The 14,395-nt window shown below is 39.9% G+C and overlaps 1 protein-coding gene across 6 annotated transcripts in view; it reads left to right on the forward strand.

The window, feature by feature from the left end:
* Positions 1-1,243: 1,243 nt before the first annotated feature.
* VPS13A (vacuolar protein sorting 13 homolog A) overlaps positions 1,244-14,395 on the forward strand; it is a 108,794-nt gene continuing 95,642 nt past the window's right edge. For all 6 annotated transcript variants that reach the window (XM_075726383.1, XM_075726384.1, XM_075726385.1 and 3 more), the window contains exons 1-10: positions 1,244-1,343; positions 8,548-8,591; positions 9,123-9,165; positions 10,154-10,249; positions 10,531-10,632; positions 11,312-11,421; positions 11,754-11,813; positions 12,974-13,033; positions 13,268-13,348; positions 13,827-13,884. In XM_075726383.1, coding sequence (XP_075582498.1) covers positions 1,244-1,343; positions 8,548-8,591; positions 9,123-9,165; positions 10,154-10,249; positions 10,531-10,632; positions 11,312-11,421; positions 11,754-11,813; positions 12,974-13,033; positions 13,268-13,348; positions 13,827-13,884 — 754 coding nt within the window. The remainder of the gene's footprint in view (positions 1,344-8,547; positions 8,592-9,122; positions 9,166-10,153; positions 10,250-10,530; positions 10,633-11,311; positions 11,422-11,753; positions 11,814-12,973; positions 13,034-13,267; positions 13,349-13,826; positions 13,885-14,395) is intronic.

Below are 14,395 nucleotides of genomic sequence, written 5' to 3' on the forward strand. Positions count from 1 at the left end.
GCCGCAGGTGGATATCTGCTCCACCATGGACCTCCACTGGCTGCAGGGGCACAGCCTGCCTCACCATGGTCTTCACCACGGGCTGCAGGGGAATCTCTGCTCCGACACCTGGAGCACCTCCTCCCCCTCCTTCTTCACTGACTTTGGTGTCTGCAGGGCTGCTTTTCCCGTGTTTTTCTCACTTGTCTCTCCCACAGCTGCTGTGCAGCGTTTTTTACCCTTTCTTAAATATGTTACCACAGAGGTGCCATGAGCGGTGTTGAGGGCTCAGCCCACCCCCTGTCCCCACAAACTTGCCATGCAAACCTAACACCACACGCCATGAAAACTCAGGGGTTTCCTTATCAAGAAAACATTTTAACTTAATTTCAAACCTAATCGTTGCAGTTCCAGGAACAAGGTGGAGGATAATTATATTCCTCCTGCCATCATCAAAGCAACGCATTGGGGCTGTTTGGCAGAAGAACCTCACGCACACGGGAGGCCTCAGCCCTTGCTCACTCAGGGCAAACATGACCCAGATTCGCCAGTTTGATTCAGCAGGTCCCCACGCCAGCAAACGGCGTGAGAGCCAACCTCTTTGGAGAAGTATCTTAAATTCCACTTGGCTTAGTCGTGATGCTAATAATAGTTCGGCCACTTTCAGACAGCTGGGAGATGTAATAACTTCTACGTTAGCCTGTGGGGGAAAGAAAAATTCTTTAAAAAATTGTATCGCATTTAAACTCCCAGGACAAGCTACTTGATGTCTTGAAAACACACCGAAGCGGCTAGCCAGCGCGAAGCCCTCGTACTTCCCTCGGCATCGCACGAAGCGGCCCCGGAAAAGGGCTGCGGCGCCCGAGCTGCCTCCACCGCCGCCCCCTCACCGCTCCGCGGCGCGGCGCGGCGCGGCGCGGCCCCCGCCGGCTCCCGTAGCCTCAGGCAAACCGCGCCCCGCCCGCCCCACGCCCGCAGCCGGGCACCGAGCCACTGCGCCTGCGCACAGCGGGAGAGCGGCCCCCAAAGGCGCCTGCGCGCAGCGCGCGGGGCTCCGCGTTTCGGCGGCTGGCGGGAGGGGGGCGGGGCGGAGGCGGCGGGGCAGGGCGGGCCACGCCACGCCCCCTCGGGCCGCGGGGCGGGGCGGGGCGCCGCAGTGTGTGTGGCGGAGGGCGGGGCCGGGCAGGGGCGGGAGCCGGGGCCGGGGCGGCGGTGGCGGTGCTGCCGCGGCCGGGGCCGGGGTCGGCGTCGGCGGCGGGGCAGGATGGTGTTTGAGTCGCTGGTCGTGGACGTCCTGAACCGTTTCCTCGGCGACTACGTGGTGAACCTGGACAGCTCCCAGCTGAAGCTGGGCATCTGGGGAGGTACGGGGCTGCCGCGCCGCAGGGGGACGCGCCGCCCGGCCCGGCCCGGCCCGGCCGTGCCGGCCAGCCGCCCGCCCCCGCTCTCAGCGCCCCGGCTCTCAGCCCCCCTCGGTGCTTCCCGCCCGGCTGGGCCCGGGGCCGCCCTGCCGCCCGCGCAAGGGCGGTGTCCCCCGGGCGTCCGGCCGGGCCAGGCCGGGCGGGGCGGTGCCGCACCCGCCGCCGCGCTGGGCTGCCTGCCCGGCAGCGCTGCCGCCGCTCCACCTGCCCGGCAGCTTAAAAATAGTCGTGGGGGCGGGCGGGCTGGGGAGGAGGCGTCCGCGGGGGGCGTGGAGCAGCCGGTTGCGGCAGCGGGGGGGCGGCGGCGGGGCGAGGAGGAGCTGCAAAACACGGCAGGGAGAAACCCGGCCGAAGCGCTGGAGGTGTACGAATGTCCGCCTGGGTTCTGTTTTTCCCTGTGGAGCTGCCCTTGCTGCCTTCTCCTGGCTGGGGACGTACCTCGGCTGGGGAGGCTGGCGGTGTCGGGGTCCGCGCCGTGCTGACGGCGTTCGCGGAAAGTTTTTTTTTTGGGGGGGGCGGGGGGGGGGCGGGGAAGCTGGAGCCGCCGCCGGCTCGGAGCCGGCAGCCAGACCCGGCTGTCAGTGAATGCGAAACCGAGCTGGCTTACTGACTTTTTTTTTATTCCCTGCCCGGAAATAAGAAACTGAAAATGAACGCCTGGGGTTTTGAGAGCGCTTTAGTGTCGGCGGCGTGCGGGTGGAAGCCTCTCTGCAAACGGCAGTGACATGCTATTTCTTTTTGCTGCTGTCATCTGTAGGTCTAGAATGTTTGTCACTTTTAGTGTTAAAGAATCAGGAATAGAGAGTGTCTCAGGTGTCTGCAGAGGCTGTGCCCAGCCGTGCTAGGCGAGGTAAGCAACAATCTGTAGAAATGAATTAGCATGCCAGTTCTGAAGGGAGGGAAGTATTGTTTGCATGTGCTCAGTTGAGGTCTCTTTAGTAACGTCTGTGCAAGAAAACAGCAAGAAAGGTCTCTCTTTCCAGCACGTCTGGGCAAAGTAAGGTAGTATAAGAAGAGTAAGCCACATACAATTAACAGATGCATGTCCAGTGACAACTCCTGGCTCGGTTTTGAATGTGCATTCCAGGTGTCTGCAGCATCAGCAAAAGCAAATACAGAGGTGCAGGGGTTTTTTTTTTTTTTTTAACATGTGCGTTCATACGTCTTCAGGTGTGAAGCATCCTTGGGGTATTCCCTACCTACAGTTCCATTCCTAGGTACTCATATGTGAATCAGATCTTGGAAGCTTCTCCTGGAGTTATTTTGCTTCTTGGATGTTTTTGTTTTATGCTTCTGTTTCCCGAAATGGCGTCCTTTATTTGGTTTCATCTCTGCAATAATTTTCCTTCAGTTAGTCAACACATTCGTAGGATCTTTGCAAAGTTCGGTCTCTGTATGGGTCTTAACACTGCAACGGCACATGTAACTGCTGGAGAGAAAGTAGGAGGCCTTGATCTGTATCACTAAGGCCAATATAGCATATTTATTACAGATTACGTGGGTCTTATTTGAAAAGATTAAGTTATTGCATCTTTCAGCAAAAGCGTGTCAAACGAATTGTTTGATTTGTGTACTTAAGTTCTTCAGTTATCATAGTTTCTTCTTTCTGTTCAGTGAAAGCAAGCAAAATATTTAATGTAAAATACAGAACTGTATTCTGTAAATGTTTTCGGCAATGTTTATACATTACAAAAAGGTAAAAACTTATTTTTCCAGCTCTGTAGATTGCTGGTGGTTACTCTTGGCAGCTTATGCTTCTGTAAGGCAAATCTTACCAGATTAGATGCACATTAGCTTGCTCACTTTTTAAAAAAAACTAAATAGATCTCCCTCATTTTTACTTTGGAGTTTTGTTATTTAGCTGTTATATTTTTTTATGTATGTGGAATTTGATTTGGGCATTTTTCTATTATTTCCTCTTCAGGTAGTTTTAATATTTTAGAGGCTTTAGTATATTTTTTTTCTTTAAATTAGCTTCCTTTTTCCTCAGTAACAGTGCCTTTGTACTAGAATGAAATTATTTTTTCTCTACATAGTCTGTTCACTTGCCTAGCATGAAAATTGATATATGGAGCTATGTCTTGCTCTGAGATGCCCAGAACTATTGTGTAGCATTGTTGAAGCATCACCTGTAGAGGCTTATTTTTTTCTGGTCTACTGCATGATGCTTTCACTTGTATTTGCATCTTAAACTATGTTTAATGGCCTGTGCCAATAGTTCTTTTATTCCAAAGATCTTGGAGGATTTAGAAATTGCATTCCTCTATCTAAAAGGCAGTAACTATATTGGTAGTAATAGCAGTAGTCTACTGTCTTTATATGGAGGCCATCACTGATGAGCAGATGCCTACACTCAGAGTATATCTAAATTTTACTGATAATTTTATTGGCTTCCTAATTACTGAAATTATGGAACTAAATTACTTTTTTAGAAAAATGGTACTATTTTTTTTGTCTTGGTATTTTGTGTAAACTTAATACTTTTTCATGCTTGTCTGCATGCTCTGAAAGCATTTCCATTACAGCTATGTGTTTTCATACAGTGTTTGTCTTTGTGTCATGATAAACTTGCTAAATTTTACATAAATTGTGTAAATTAAATAAATTAATTAAATTAAAATTGACATTAAATTGTCCTAAATCCATTCAATATTTTAGTAAGGATTAAAAAGGGAAGTTTTCCTCCCTGTGACAAATGGTCAGTGCTTTTTGGATGCTATAGCACTGCACAGGTGCTAAATGTCTGTATCTCAAATTTTAAAAGATGGCTGAGAGAGTTGAAAGAACTGAATGGTCCAAAATATAAAAGGCAGTGCAGAAAGGAGAATGTAGGACAACCTGTACAAGTGAAAAAGGTGATTTGAACATGAAAGGCCAAGGCTTAGGAAAGAATGTTACAGGGAAGGAAGTCATATTCCTGAAGAACTCCATTAGTATGAAGCAGAATAAAAAGGTACTGTGTTAGGCAGCCATTAAGGAAAATTACTGGGTGGCTGATGCTGGGAAGGACACTGTTTTAAACCTCTTCTTGTTCTGGTCTTCGCTTAGAAACACAGTTTCAATGAGGTTTGTTAACAAAGGTGTAAATGCTTGGCTTAGATAAACAGGTTAGATAAGTATTTAGATAAGTTAGATATTTGTGAATGCTCTAGACCTAATAAAGTTATACTTCAATACCTGAAGAAATTATTGAAGCCATGTGAGGTGTTGACAGTTATCTTTGAGAAGAAGTGTCCCTGAGGTTTCCAAACACTATGAGACAAAACAGCTGTTTCACCAAAGCCCATGTTGACACTGTTTTCTTTTGACTGGGTCTACATGACTTCATTCAATGTCTTGGTAAGACCCTCTGTACTGCCCTTTAAAACACTTAATTCTCTCTCGACTTGGCACACCTACTTATTAGGTAATGTCTCAAGCATATCTTACTTAACTTGTTATTTGAATAGCTGGTTTCTCTTATTGGGGAAGGTACATTAGTAGGATGATATAGGCAGGTAATTGGCACCAGTTTGTGAGCACTTTTTACTTTTTTTTTTTTTTCTGGCTACACCTATCATTGTAATAAAAGACAACTACTTTTGCATACTTTGCTTTGTCTAGGTATAACAGGTGCAATCCCCCCCTTACATATTAGTAATTTGAATTGATTGAGGGATGAAGAATATCTAGTAGTTTCCTGCTAAAAAGCAGAAATTCTGTTACAGTATGTGAGCAGGAGTGTTGCATACTGGTCCGATACCAGCTGAAGTATTTTCAGTTTCTGATGCCTATCATCTTTCATCTCTTTTCCTCATCTGCCTTCCCTGCCCCCTCACCCCCCGCTTCCTCCCTGTTCTTACTTTCAAGACAGCAGCGATGTGATTAATACGTAGGTTAAATCTGCAGGATTTTTATGTGGATTAGTTTTCTTCCCCCTCTTTAACTTCTGTTGACATCCATGACAAAATTTCAGTTAGGCATCTTTAGTGAAATGGTTTACTGACTGTTATCTTACTTTCTAGATCTCTTTTTGTGAGCTAAGTCCTTGGTACGAGACATTAGTTCATGCACTCAAATTCATGAAGCTATTTTGACTGTCTAAAATTAAAACTATAAACCTATGTATTCCAAAATTTCAACAAATGTTTGATTTTCTCAAATTATTTACAATGTCCGGAGACCAGCAAAGCTAAGAATTTGCTTTATAATACAGCCTAAATAAATCCTAGACTGTGCTATAGGTGTTTATAAATGTTCTGGCTCTGATTATTGTTTTGGCTGTTAGCCTGCATGTTTAACCCTAGATACTTATACAACTCCAACTACTTGTATGTACAGTTTTCCAGGTTGCTTAGTTGGGCAATTTTTAACCTATCAAATGGGGTTTTATCCAGATGCATTTCTGTCATCAAAACAAAGAATCATCTAATTGCCTCCAACATTGCCCCAAACACCCCAACAAAACCAAGCAACCAAATCTTGATGTATTTTGAAATTCTTGCAATAAAATCCCTCCAGGACAGTAAAATTCAGTAGCTATGTTATGTCCTGCAACAGGCCTTTGTTCCCTGGTTTGCCTGCTTCTGTTTGTGAGGGCTTCCCCCCCCACCACCGCAGAACGGTCAGGATTCAGTGCAATTGCACTTGGAGGTATGTTTTACTGCAAGTGAAACAGCCGAGTGTGATAGAGACTAAATGTTGGCAATGGAAGAGAATGCTGACGTGATCAGTTACTGCATTTTGAATTGTGAGCGTTAGAACTGGTTGCCAGCTGAGGTATGATAACTTTGGAAATAGTTCATATTTACTTGCAGGAATGTTCAGTCAATCTCTTTCTTGCACACTCTCAAGTGTAGGAGAGAGAAAGGTTGCATAAATATACAAAACATCGTGCTTCAGTAGTAACCTTTTGTGTGCTTTGGTAGTCCATTCACTGTAGTCAGACCCTCAATCAAGGTTTTTGTAAGTAAACTGTGATATTTTAGTGACCATGTTTCAGTAATTTTATACTAAAATTGAGATGATTGAAGTTTTACTAATTTATATCTCTTCTAATGATTTTAACTAAAACCTTTAAACTTACTAATTGTAAAATTGTAAGTATAGGAAAAATGGTGAAGAATTATTTACCCCACTTCCCAATCCCAACATTTAATGTAGAATTGTCAAAGCCTTGTTTGAAACAGTATCAATGCCATGTTTATTCTCTGCCGTTACGATGTGCTCAGGTAAAATGAGCTGTAGTTCTCCATCACAAAATATTGTTTGTAAGTGCTTGGATAACAATCCTTGCTCACTTTGCAGTACCTTGTTTTTAGAAGCATTAGGGCTGCGAAATTATTGCAGCTTAAGTTACCGTGCCTCAGCTGAAATGTGGCATGTGCCAAACCCTTGATAAATGAGAGGCAATGTTTACTTAGCTGACAGTGAAAGTGAAGAAACTAAACCCGGTTAAACTGCTTCATGTGTCACGTAATGTTAGAGTTTGCCTGTGAACACTTTTACCACGGCTCAACTGACAGGCAAAAATTGCACATCATGCATGGTAACTTGGTTGCAAACCTGAACCTTTGTGCTGGATGCCATTAGAATTACTTGCCATGAATACAATTAGAATTAGTGATGTCTTCTTGGAGGAGCAAATGCCTTTCTTTGGGGTGTGTCTCTCATATAATGAAACTTACTCTAATGAGTGTTAAAATGGTCTAGGCAGGGTCAGCTTTATCAGGGAATAAATTTAGAGTAGAATTGAACCCAATGGTAGATAAAAACTCACCTTGTTATTACCTAGAAAGACTGTGTAGACTAGTTATAGTTACTAGAGTAGTTACAGACTGCTGCTGGGAATGCGTGGTGGGGTTTTGTTTTTTTTTTTCTTTTTTCTAATGTTCCTGTCAATGCGTGTGTATTGTAAGGCTTAAAAGCAGAACCACCAGCTCTCAAAAAACATCCTTCTGCATGTAGTATTTCTCTGGAGATGCTGGTGGTGGCACATGTCAGATATGTGGAATTCTACTGGAAAGTGATAATAATTTGCTGCAATTATTAATAAATTAAATCATTAGAAACTTTATAGTGTTTTGTGAGTACTACAAGATGGATGGATTAATACACCTGATCAGCTCTTCCACAGCAGTTCAACAACTTGAGCCAACTGTTCTAATGAATGAATTTTTGAGATTAGGGTCCACTTTCCCCAAATTGGTGGTACTTTGAACAGTAGTCTAATGCCATCAGCACTGTGTAACTGTAAGAATATTTCTTGCAGTTGGAGCTCCTGTCTCCCCATATGCTTGGCCATTTCTAACTTGCATCCCCACAAGGAAAGCATTATTGGGTCAATCAAATCTTCATTTGCAACCTCAGGTTGTATTCCTTTCCAGGCCTGTAATCTGCTTCTGGCTTCCTGAATATTGTGTATGCCCCTGCTTAGCTGTATCAGGTGTCTGTTCCATGTGCATGTGTTAACATGCAGGTAACCATTGCAGGTGTTCCATCCTTCTTGTAGAATTTGCAGAAGACATTGCTTTGGACTATGTGCATGTTTTTAAGTTAGGAGTTTCCTGGTTCCTTCCAACGTTCCTTTGTTACGGCAAGTATCTGATGTCAAGTATATTGTAAAAACAGATCTCGCAATTCAAATTTTCTGTGTTTACAGGGTACTGAATTCATTGTTGTCTTAAGACATGTAAAAAATAGATTTACTGAAATGTTTCCTGTGAACTTTTATAAGCCTGTAAATATAACTTGCAAATGTAAGATCTTTTGAGGGCTAAAAATTCACTCTAAATCAAATGTTGCTAGATTTCCACAAGCATAGGAAGCAGATGGTCGAGGAAAAAGAAGCAAACTTTTAATTTCAAAACGGGTCCTTACAAAATGTGACAGAAATTTCCAACATTTTTACTCTCAGGAATCTTAGGTTCTTTTCCATGGACATGCAAGCTCCATGAGAAAATCTCAGATACTATTTTGTAGCATGAATGAACAGTGTGTTCTTAATCATCTTTCATGGATATTTGAGGTGTAGGTTGTGGATATCTTCCACAGCAAAGAGTTGAAGAGTCACAGGTAAGGGACCACCGACTCAGACTTTGGGATGTTTAGTCTGCACCACTACTACTGTGATTATTGTAGTTTTACTTCTTGGCTTCTTTGCTTTTAGGAGCTGTAGCACTGAAGAATCTTGAAATAAAAGAAAATGCACTGGTAAGTGAAAATAAAAAGAAAACTGTTGCAAAAATGATTCTTGAACAACGTTTTGGGTTGTATGTGCTTTTTTTGGTTCTTATTTTAGGAAATACTGTCTTTCAAGTGAAAACTTACTGTTTTGTTTTCTCTGCACTTGTGTGGTTTGTCTGATTAATTTGAGATTAAATTTAAAGGTGAAGGTGTATACTGGCTTCATTTACCTTTTTTTTTCCCCAAAAAAACCTGAAACTCTCAACAATTGCTAAAAGAATGTGTTTACGTCAAAAGCAATACTGAAAAACCTTTTTTTTTTCCGTATGGCTCATGAAGCTAGAAACTTGCTCTTGGGAATGTATTTAACCTAGCATGGCTTAACAATCTAAATCGGTAAGCAAACACTTGGTTGTTCCATTATATTGAATGGGGTTTTTTTTTCAGTGGTTGAAAGGTAAATTTGTTGTTAAGGTTATCATTGTGGTTTTTTCCTACAACGGAACGTTTCACAAGTTGCTGAAATGAGTTTAAATGTTCTAAAACACTTTCTTTCAGAGTCAGCTGGATGTGCCATTTAAAGTTAAAGCAGGACATATTGGTAAGTTACATTTTATTATACACCCATGTGGGAGTTACTAAGCATAGTACTTTTCCTTGCAAGTGGCTCTAGGTATCCTAAGCAAGTTATTTTTCTAGTTTCCTTGACTTACGCGCTTTGTACGCTCTGAAATTTGTTTCTTCTGAAAAAAGCTGTTTGAAGAAGCTCCTTTTCTTGAGCTGAGATGGTAAAGTTAAAATATACTCGAGTCTTGTCTAATCAATTCAATATTAATGAGAAAAGAACCCAACACAACAAAGATGAGCAGCACTGGATGTCATCCCTTGTCTTAGCAAGATTCCACAACTTCTTTGTCTTCCAGTTCCCTTTCTATCCTCCTTCCCTGTTTCTGCTAATATGAAATTCTTATTGCAAGTTGATTGTCTTGTAAAAGTTAGCAGTTTCTTAAAGCAAAGTAAGTCTGTAATTGTTGTGTTTCCCTTAAATCTGCCCTGGAAGTATATAGTTTCCTGTGACTGACTTCATAGTTTATTAAAATCAGCACTTGTGTGAAGAATGAGAGACGCTGTAACCTCAGGGTCCCCATGTTCACAAAACATACACACTACTTTAAGACTTTCTTTCAGAGAAAAAGAAAGAAAAAAATCTGTATTTTAAAAATTCTGGTTTTGGGAGTATTTACCTGACTGATCACGTATGACCTGCCCATGTTCTTCTTGTATATGAGGGTGCTGCAGTGGATTTGCAAGGAGGGAGAGGTTGCTGTTAGGAAGAAGGAATATAATACAAGGGAGTAAGGGGAGGACCTGTAGACTTAATAGTTCTGCTCACGGAAAAAGTGGTTCATTTGTGTGCTGTGTAAAACAAACAACCCAAAGGACATATGCCTCAGATGCACTATTTTTTCTGTCCAATGTAATAATTGTTCACAGATTTTGTGGTTAATTTTGATTATCTTTCTAATCTTTTTTTTTTCCTAGTCAACTATTTAAGTGAATACCTCAACCTTTTTCATTTTTGTTTGTAGGTCAACTTAACCTACAGATTCCATGGCAAAACCTTTATACTCAACCCGTTGAGGCAGTTCTTGATGGAGTTTATTTGCTTATTGTGCCTACAGCCAGTAAGTTAATGTAGAGAAAAAGTGAATATAGATTGGTGGGATTTCAGAAGTATCTGGAATGGATTTATATTGTTTTCATGAGCTTTATTTCTAGTAGGTACTCCTAGCAAATACAATTAGATATTGGGAATGGGAAGTCTTTCAGTAGTTTACATCTAGTCACCTAATTTTTTGCTGTTATGTAATTATTAACAAAATGTGAAAATTACTGCTTTTGAAACAGCATCTTCCAAAAACATGTAAGGTGTTTTGTATAATACCTTTTTACATTGTGTATTTAGGCATAAAATATGATGCTGAAAAAGAAGCCAGGCAGCTCTTGGAAGCAAGACAAAGGGAATTGCAAAGGATAGAGGAAGCAAAGCAGAAAATAGCTGACCAAGGTAAGAGTGGGAAAAGCTAATGAAAGTGATGCTATTTCTTTCTTTATTTTAATCCAGAAACATGCTGGATTTGTCACTTGAAGTGTTTTAGATTCCTGTTTTCCTCTTGATACTTAAAAACCTATTAGTTACAGATTTTTAGGTGTAGCTGCCATCAATATTGCAGAAAATAAAAAGGTTCAAACACTGATGTGATCTGATATAAATAAGGGGTTTGAAATACTGCTTTCTCGTCTCAGATGTTGCCTGACATTTTCTTTCCTCTTCTTTCATAAGAAACAATTGTTTCCAGTAGCAAAGAATTTTTATGGTTACAGCTTTTTAAAGATTCTGTTTAAGTTGTTCTTTAATACATGTTAAGTCTTATCATCTTGAATTCAACTTTTGGTACTTTCAAGAAATATGTATTGGCCACCTTGAGTATCAGTGGGTACAGGTCGTACTTTTGAACAACCTGATTCTTCATGCAGCAGGTAATAAGAACTGAAACAGTCTAGTCTGGGGATATAAATGTTATAGATTATACTGAAAGGACATGTTTTTATGCAACTAGAGTAAAATGTAATGGAAAATTTAAATATCTATCATACAAACTTTACTATGTCCTTGTTTTCTCTAGTGTAGTTTTAAAAATACTTTAATGCAAATGGAATATTAAATTCTTTTCCTTTTAACTTAGATAAAGTAAAAGAAGAGAAACAAGACACTTTTGTAGAAAAACTAGTCACTCAGGTCATCAAAAATCTTCAGGTGAAAATTTCCAACATCCATATTCGCTATGAAGATGATGTAAGTACTTTTGTCTATCTCAGCATAAGGGGTTGTGCACTGTAACATGAAATTATGAACCTGTCTGGTTTCTTTTTTCCTAGTTGCTTTGCATGTTGAGAGTATCCTGGTAAAGTTTTGGAAATTTCATAGTCTTCAAAAAAAAAAAAAGAAAAATTATAAAAAGCTTGTACCAAAACACAAAGATATTTGTAAGCATATGGTTGAGTACAAAGAAGATACAGTTGTCAGATCTTTGCTATATATATTTTTTTCTTGTTGGCTATTTACTTCCAAATCTAAATTTAGAGCATAAGATAATCCTTTTTTGGTATTTTCCCCCTCTCTATTAGATCACAAATCGGAATAACCCCTTGTCATTTGGGATTTCACTTCAGAATCTAAGTTTGCAGGTAATTTTATTTTTCATCTAAAAAGCATGTTGATGTATACTGATAGGTTAAGTTACGTTTTTGTGTATTATTGTGCTGTCTGGTAACATACTAATGAAAGTATACCTATAATCATGAGGAATGCGCAATGCTAACTACTTGGTTTATCAAATCCAGCATAAACATTGTGGTGGGGGTGCCGTTAAAGATAAAGTACTAGCACTAAAACAGACCTTTGGGAGGAAATTTTTATTCTTCTGCCTGCTGCACTTTGTGGTTGCCAAGCACCAGACTTTCCTGGATTTGGGCTATTCGGAATCTATGAATATTTTACTGAAACTGCCATGAGCCCAAAGAAAGGAAGTTACTACTTGATATTGGGGAGGGGGAGAAGAAAAGGGTGGGGGGAAAGAAGACGGCTTCTTGTTTCAAAATGGAGCTGAGCTCTTTGATCTGCAAGCTCCACTTTAAAGTGCTAATTGTAGTCATCATAGACTATACTTTTTTTTTCTGGAAGACTACCTAGTAGCAGCAATATGCTGATTCTGCTGAGTTGCTCTGATTCAGTAGCTTTTACTATGTAACTGATAATCTTAAAGAAAATATGTCTAAGTAAATGTTACTTTCTTGAATGAAATAGTTGTTTTATGAACGCTTGGTCCTAGCACATTGACAGGTTTTTGCCAGCCCCTTCCCCTAAACAGTTTTGCATAATGAACAAAAGCTTTGGTATTCTTAGTACTTACTCTTGAAATGCGTATTAGCCTTGCAAAAGTATAATGGCGTATAGTGTTTCTGTTGGGCTCAAACTAAAATGCTACTTCTAGAATTATAAAAGAATTCTAGTGCCTTGTTTCTCTCTTTCCAAAGAGCCTGCCTAAAAATAATATTGGTGTAAAGGAAAACAGTTTGCAATACTGAAAACAGGATTTTAAAGAATCTTTTAGTTCTTGTGTGCAGCCTGCCGGTACACGTGTATATTTTTAGGGGAAGAAGCCTTATCAAGTTTCCACTTAAAATAATGGCTCAATCATCTTAAATCAGAAGATGGTGTCCCGTTATTTTCGGTGGGGATTAATTATGATGATGTTCCTCTCTTTTTTTTCCTGGTTTGTTTCAGTGAGGATAAAATGTTGGTGTATGGTAGATATTGGAATAATTTTCTTTAATTCTCATTTCAGACCTCAGATAAGAATTGGAATCCATGTTTACATGATGAAACTGCCAAGTTGTTCTACAAGGTACAGTATAAACTGTATGCTAAAGAAAGAATTGTTAACAAAATAGGGTGAATTAGAGTTTCTTCCACAGAAAATGAGATCAAGAAAACATGTAACTGTATAGGCTCTAAAATAAAAGGATGTATAGTCTGCAAGGAACATTCTGAATATTTTTATTCATCCAGACTTTGTGAAATCCACATTATTAATCTAAAATTTGTAGGTATTAATACATATGTTCTGTTATATTTTCAGCTTGTACGACTGGATAACCTTTTTGCTTACTGGAATGTGAAATCGGAGATGTTCTACCATGGTGGTTGTGATGAATCATTGGTAAGTAAAGCATGAGATAATATATCTAGTATTCTAGTTCATACTGTGAAGCATAGAGCATTCTTCACATTCAGTTCTCCTTCCATTTATGTCAATGTCCTGGAGAATTGTCTTGTTACTAATAGCTTTTTTAGGAAAAATGGTAAATGTTAAGGTTTTTATGTGATGGAAGTACAACACCCATCTGAGAAAGTAAAAAAAAAAGTCCTTTGCAAGTTATATTATATAATTTTTTATATATATATAAAATTATATAATTTGCAAAATTATGCACAATATGTGGTCATCTTGCTGTTCAGTGATTTTATTAGCTAAAAATAGAAGTCTTGTTCTGTTTAAAACATAGATGGATATTTTGAATTTTATTGTGTATCAGAGGGATTATCTAAAACCTGTATTAAAATGCTAACATTTTATATTTTAAAACTTTATAATGAAATAAAAATGGAACTTATTTTTAACTCCATTGTGTATGTAGGTTAACTTAAAACAGGGAGTTGCCAGCCACAACGTGATTCCAGAAGGTTATGATTTTGGTAAGTGGTATTTTATTTTTATTTGTAATATGCGTGTATATGTCACTTCTAATTTTTAATGCCTCTCAAAGGTTACTACTTTGGCTGTTATTCAAAAATCTTACTAAGGAGTTTAGTTCAGTTCTTTTATAGGAATAACTGTCTCTCTGACAGTGAATACTGTGCCATATCTGTAGCCTTAAAAAGGCTTTGATTAAAATACAAGTCTTGAGCCATGTATCGTTCTAACGGAATGTCATATATAAATTTTCATTGTTCACAGCCATTGATAATTCCTTATTTTAAGAAGGTTAGCAATAATATGTGCCTCATGTAAGTTTTGTGAATCAGATTGGTTTGAGTAATAGATTAATGTTTTTGATGTCACCTGCCTTATGTGAAGTGTATCTTTTTTCAATAGAGGTGGAAACAGTAATCACACAACTCTGAAATGTCAACTTTTTTTTTTTCTAGTGTTGCTATATTGCAAGCTGTATTGCTTTGAGTGTTGCTTACTTTAGTCCAAATGTTG

Source organism: Pelecanus crispus, chromosome Z (assembly GCF_030463565.1).
Source record: "Pelecanus crispus isolate bPelCri1 chromosome Z, bPelCri1.pri, whole genome shotgun sequence".
Lineage (NCBI taxonomy): Eukaryota > Metazoa > Chordata > Aves > Pelecaniformes > Pelecanidae > Pelecanus > Pelecanus crispus.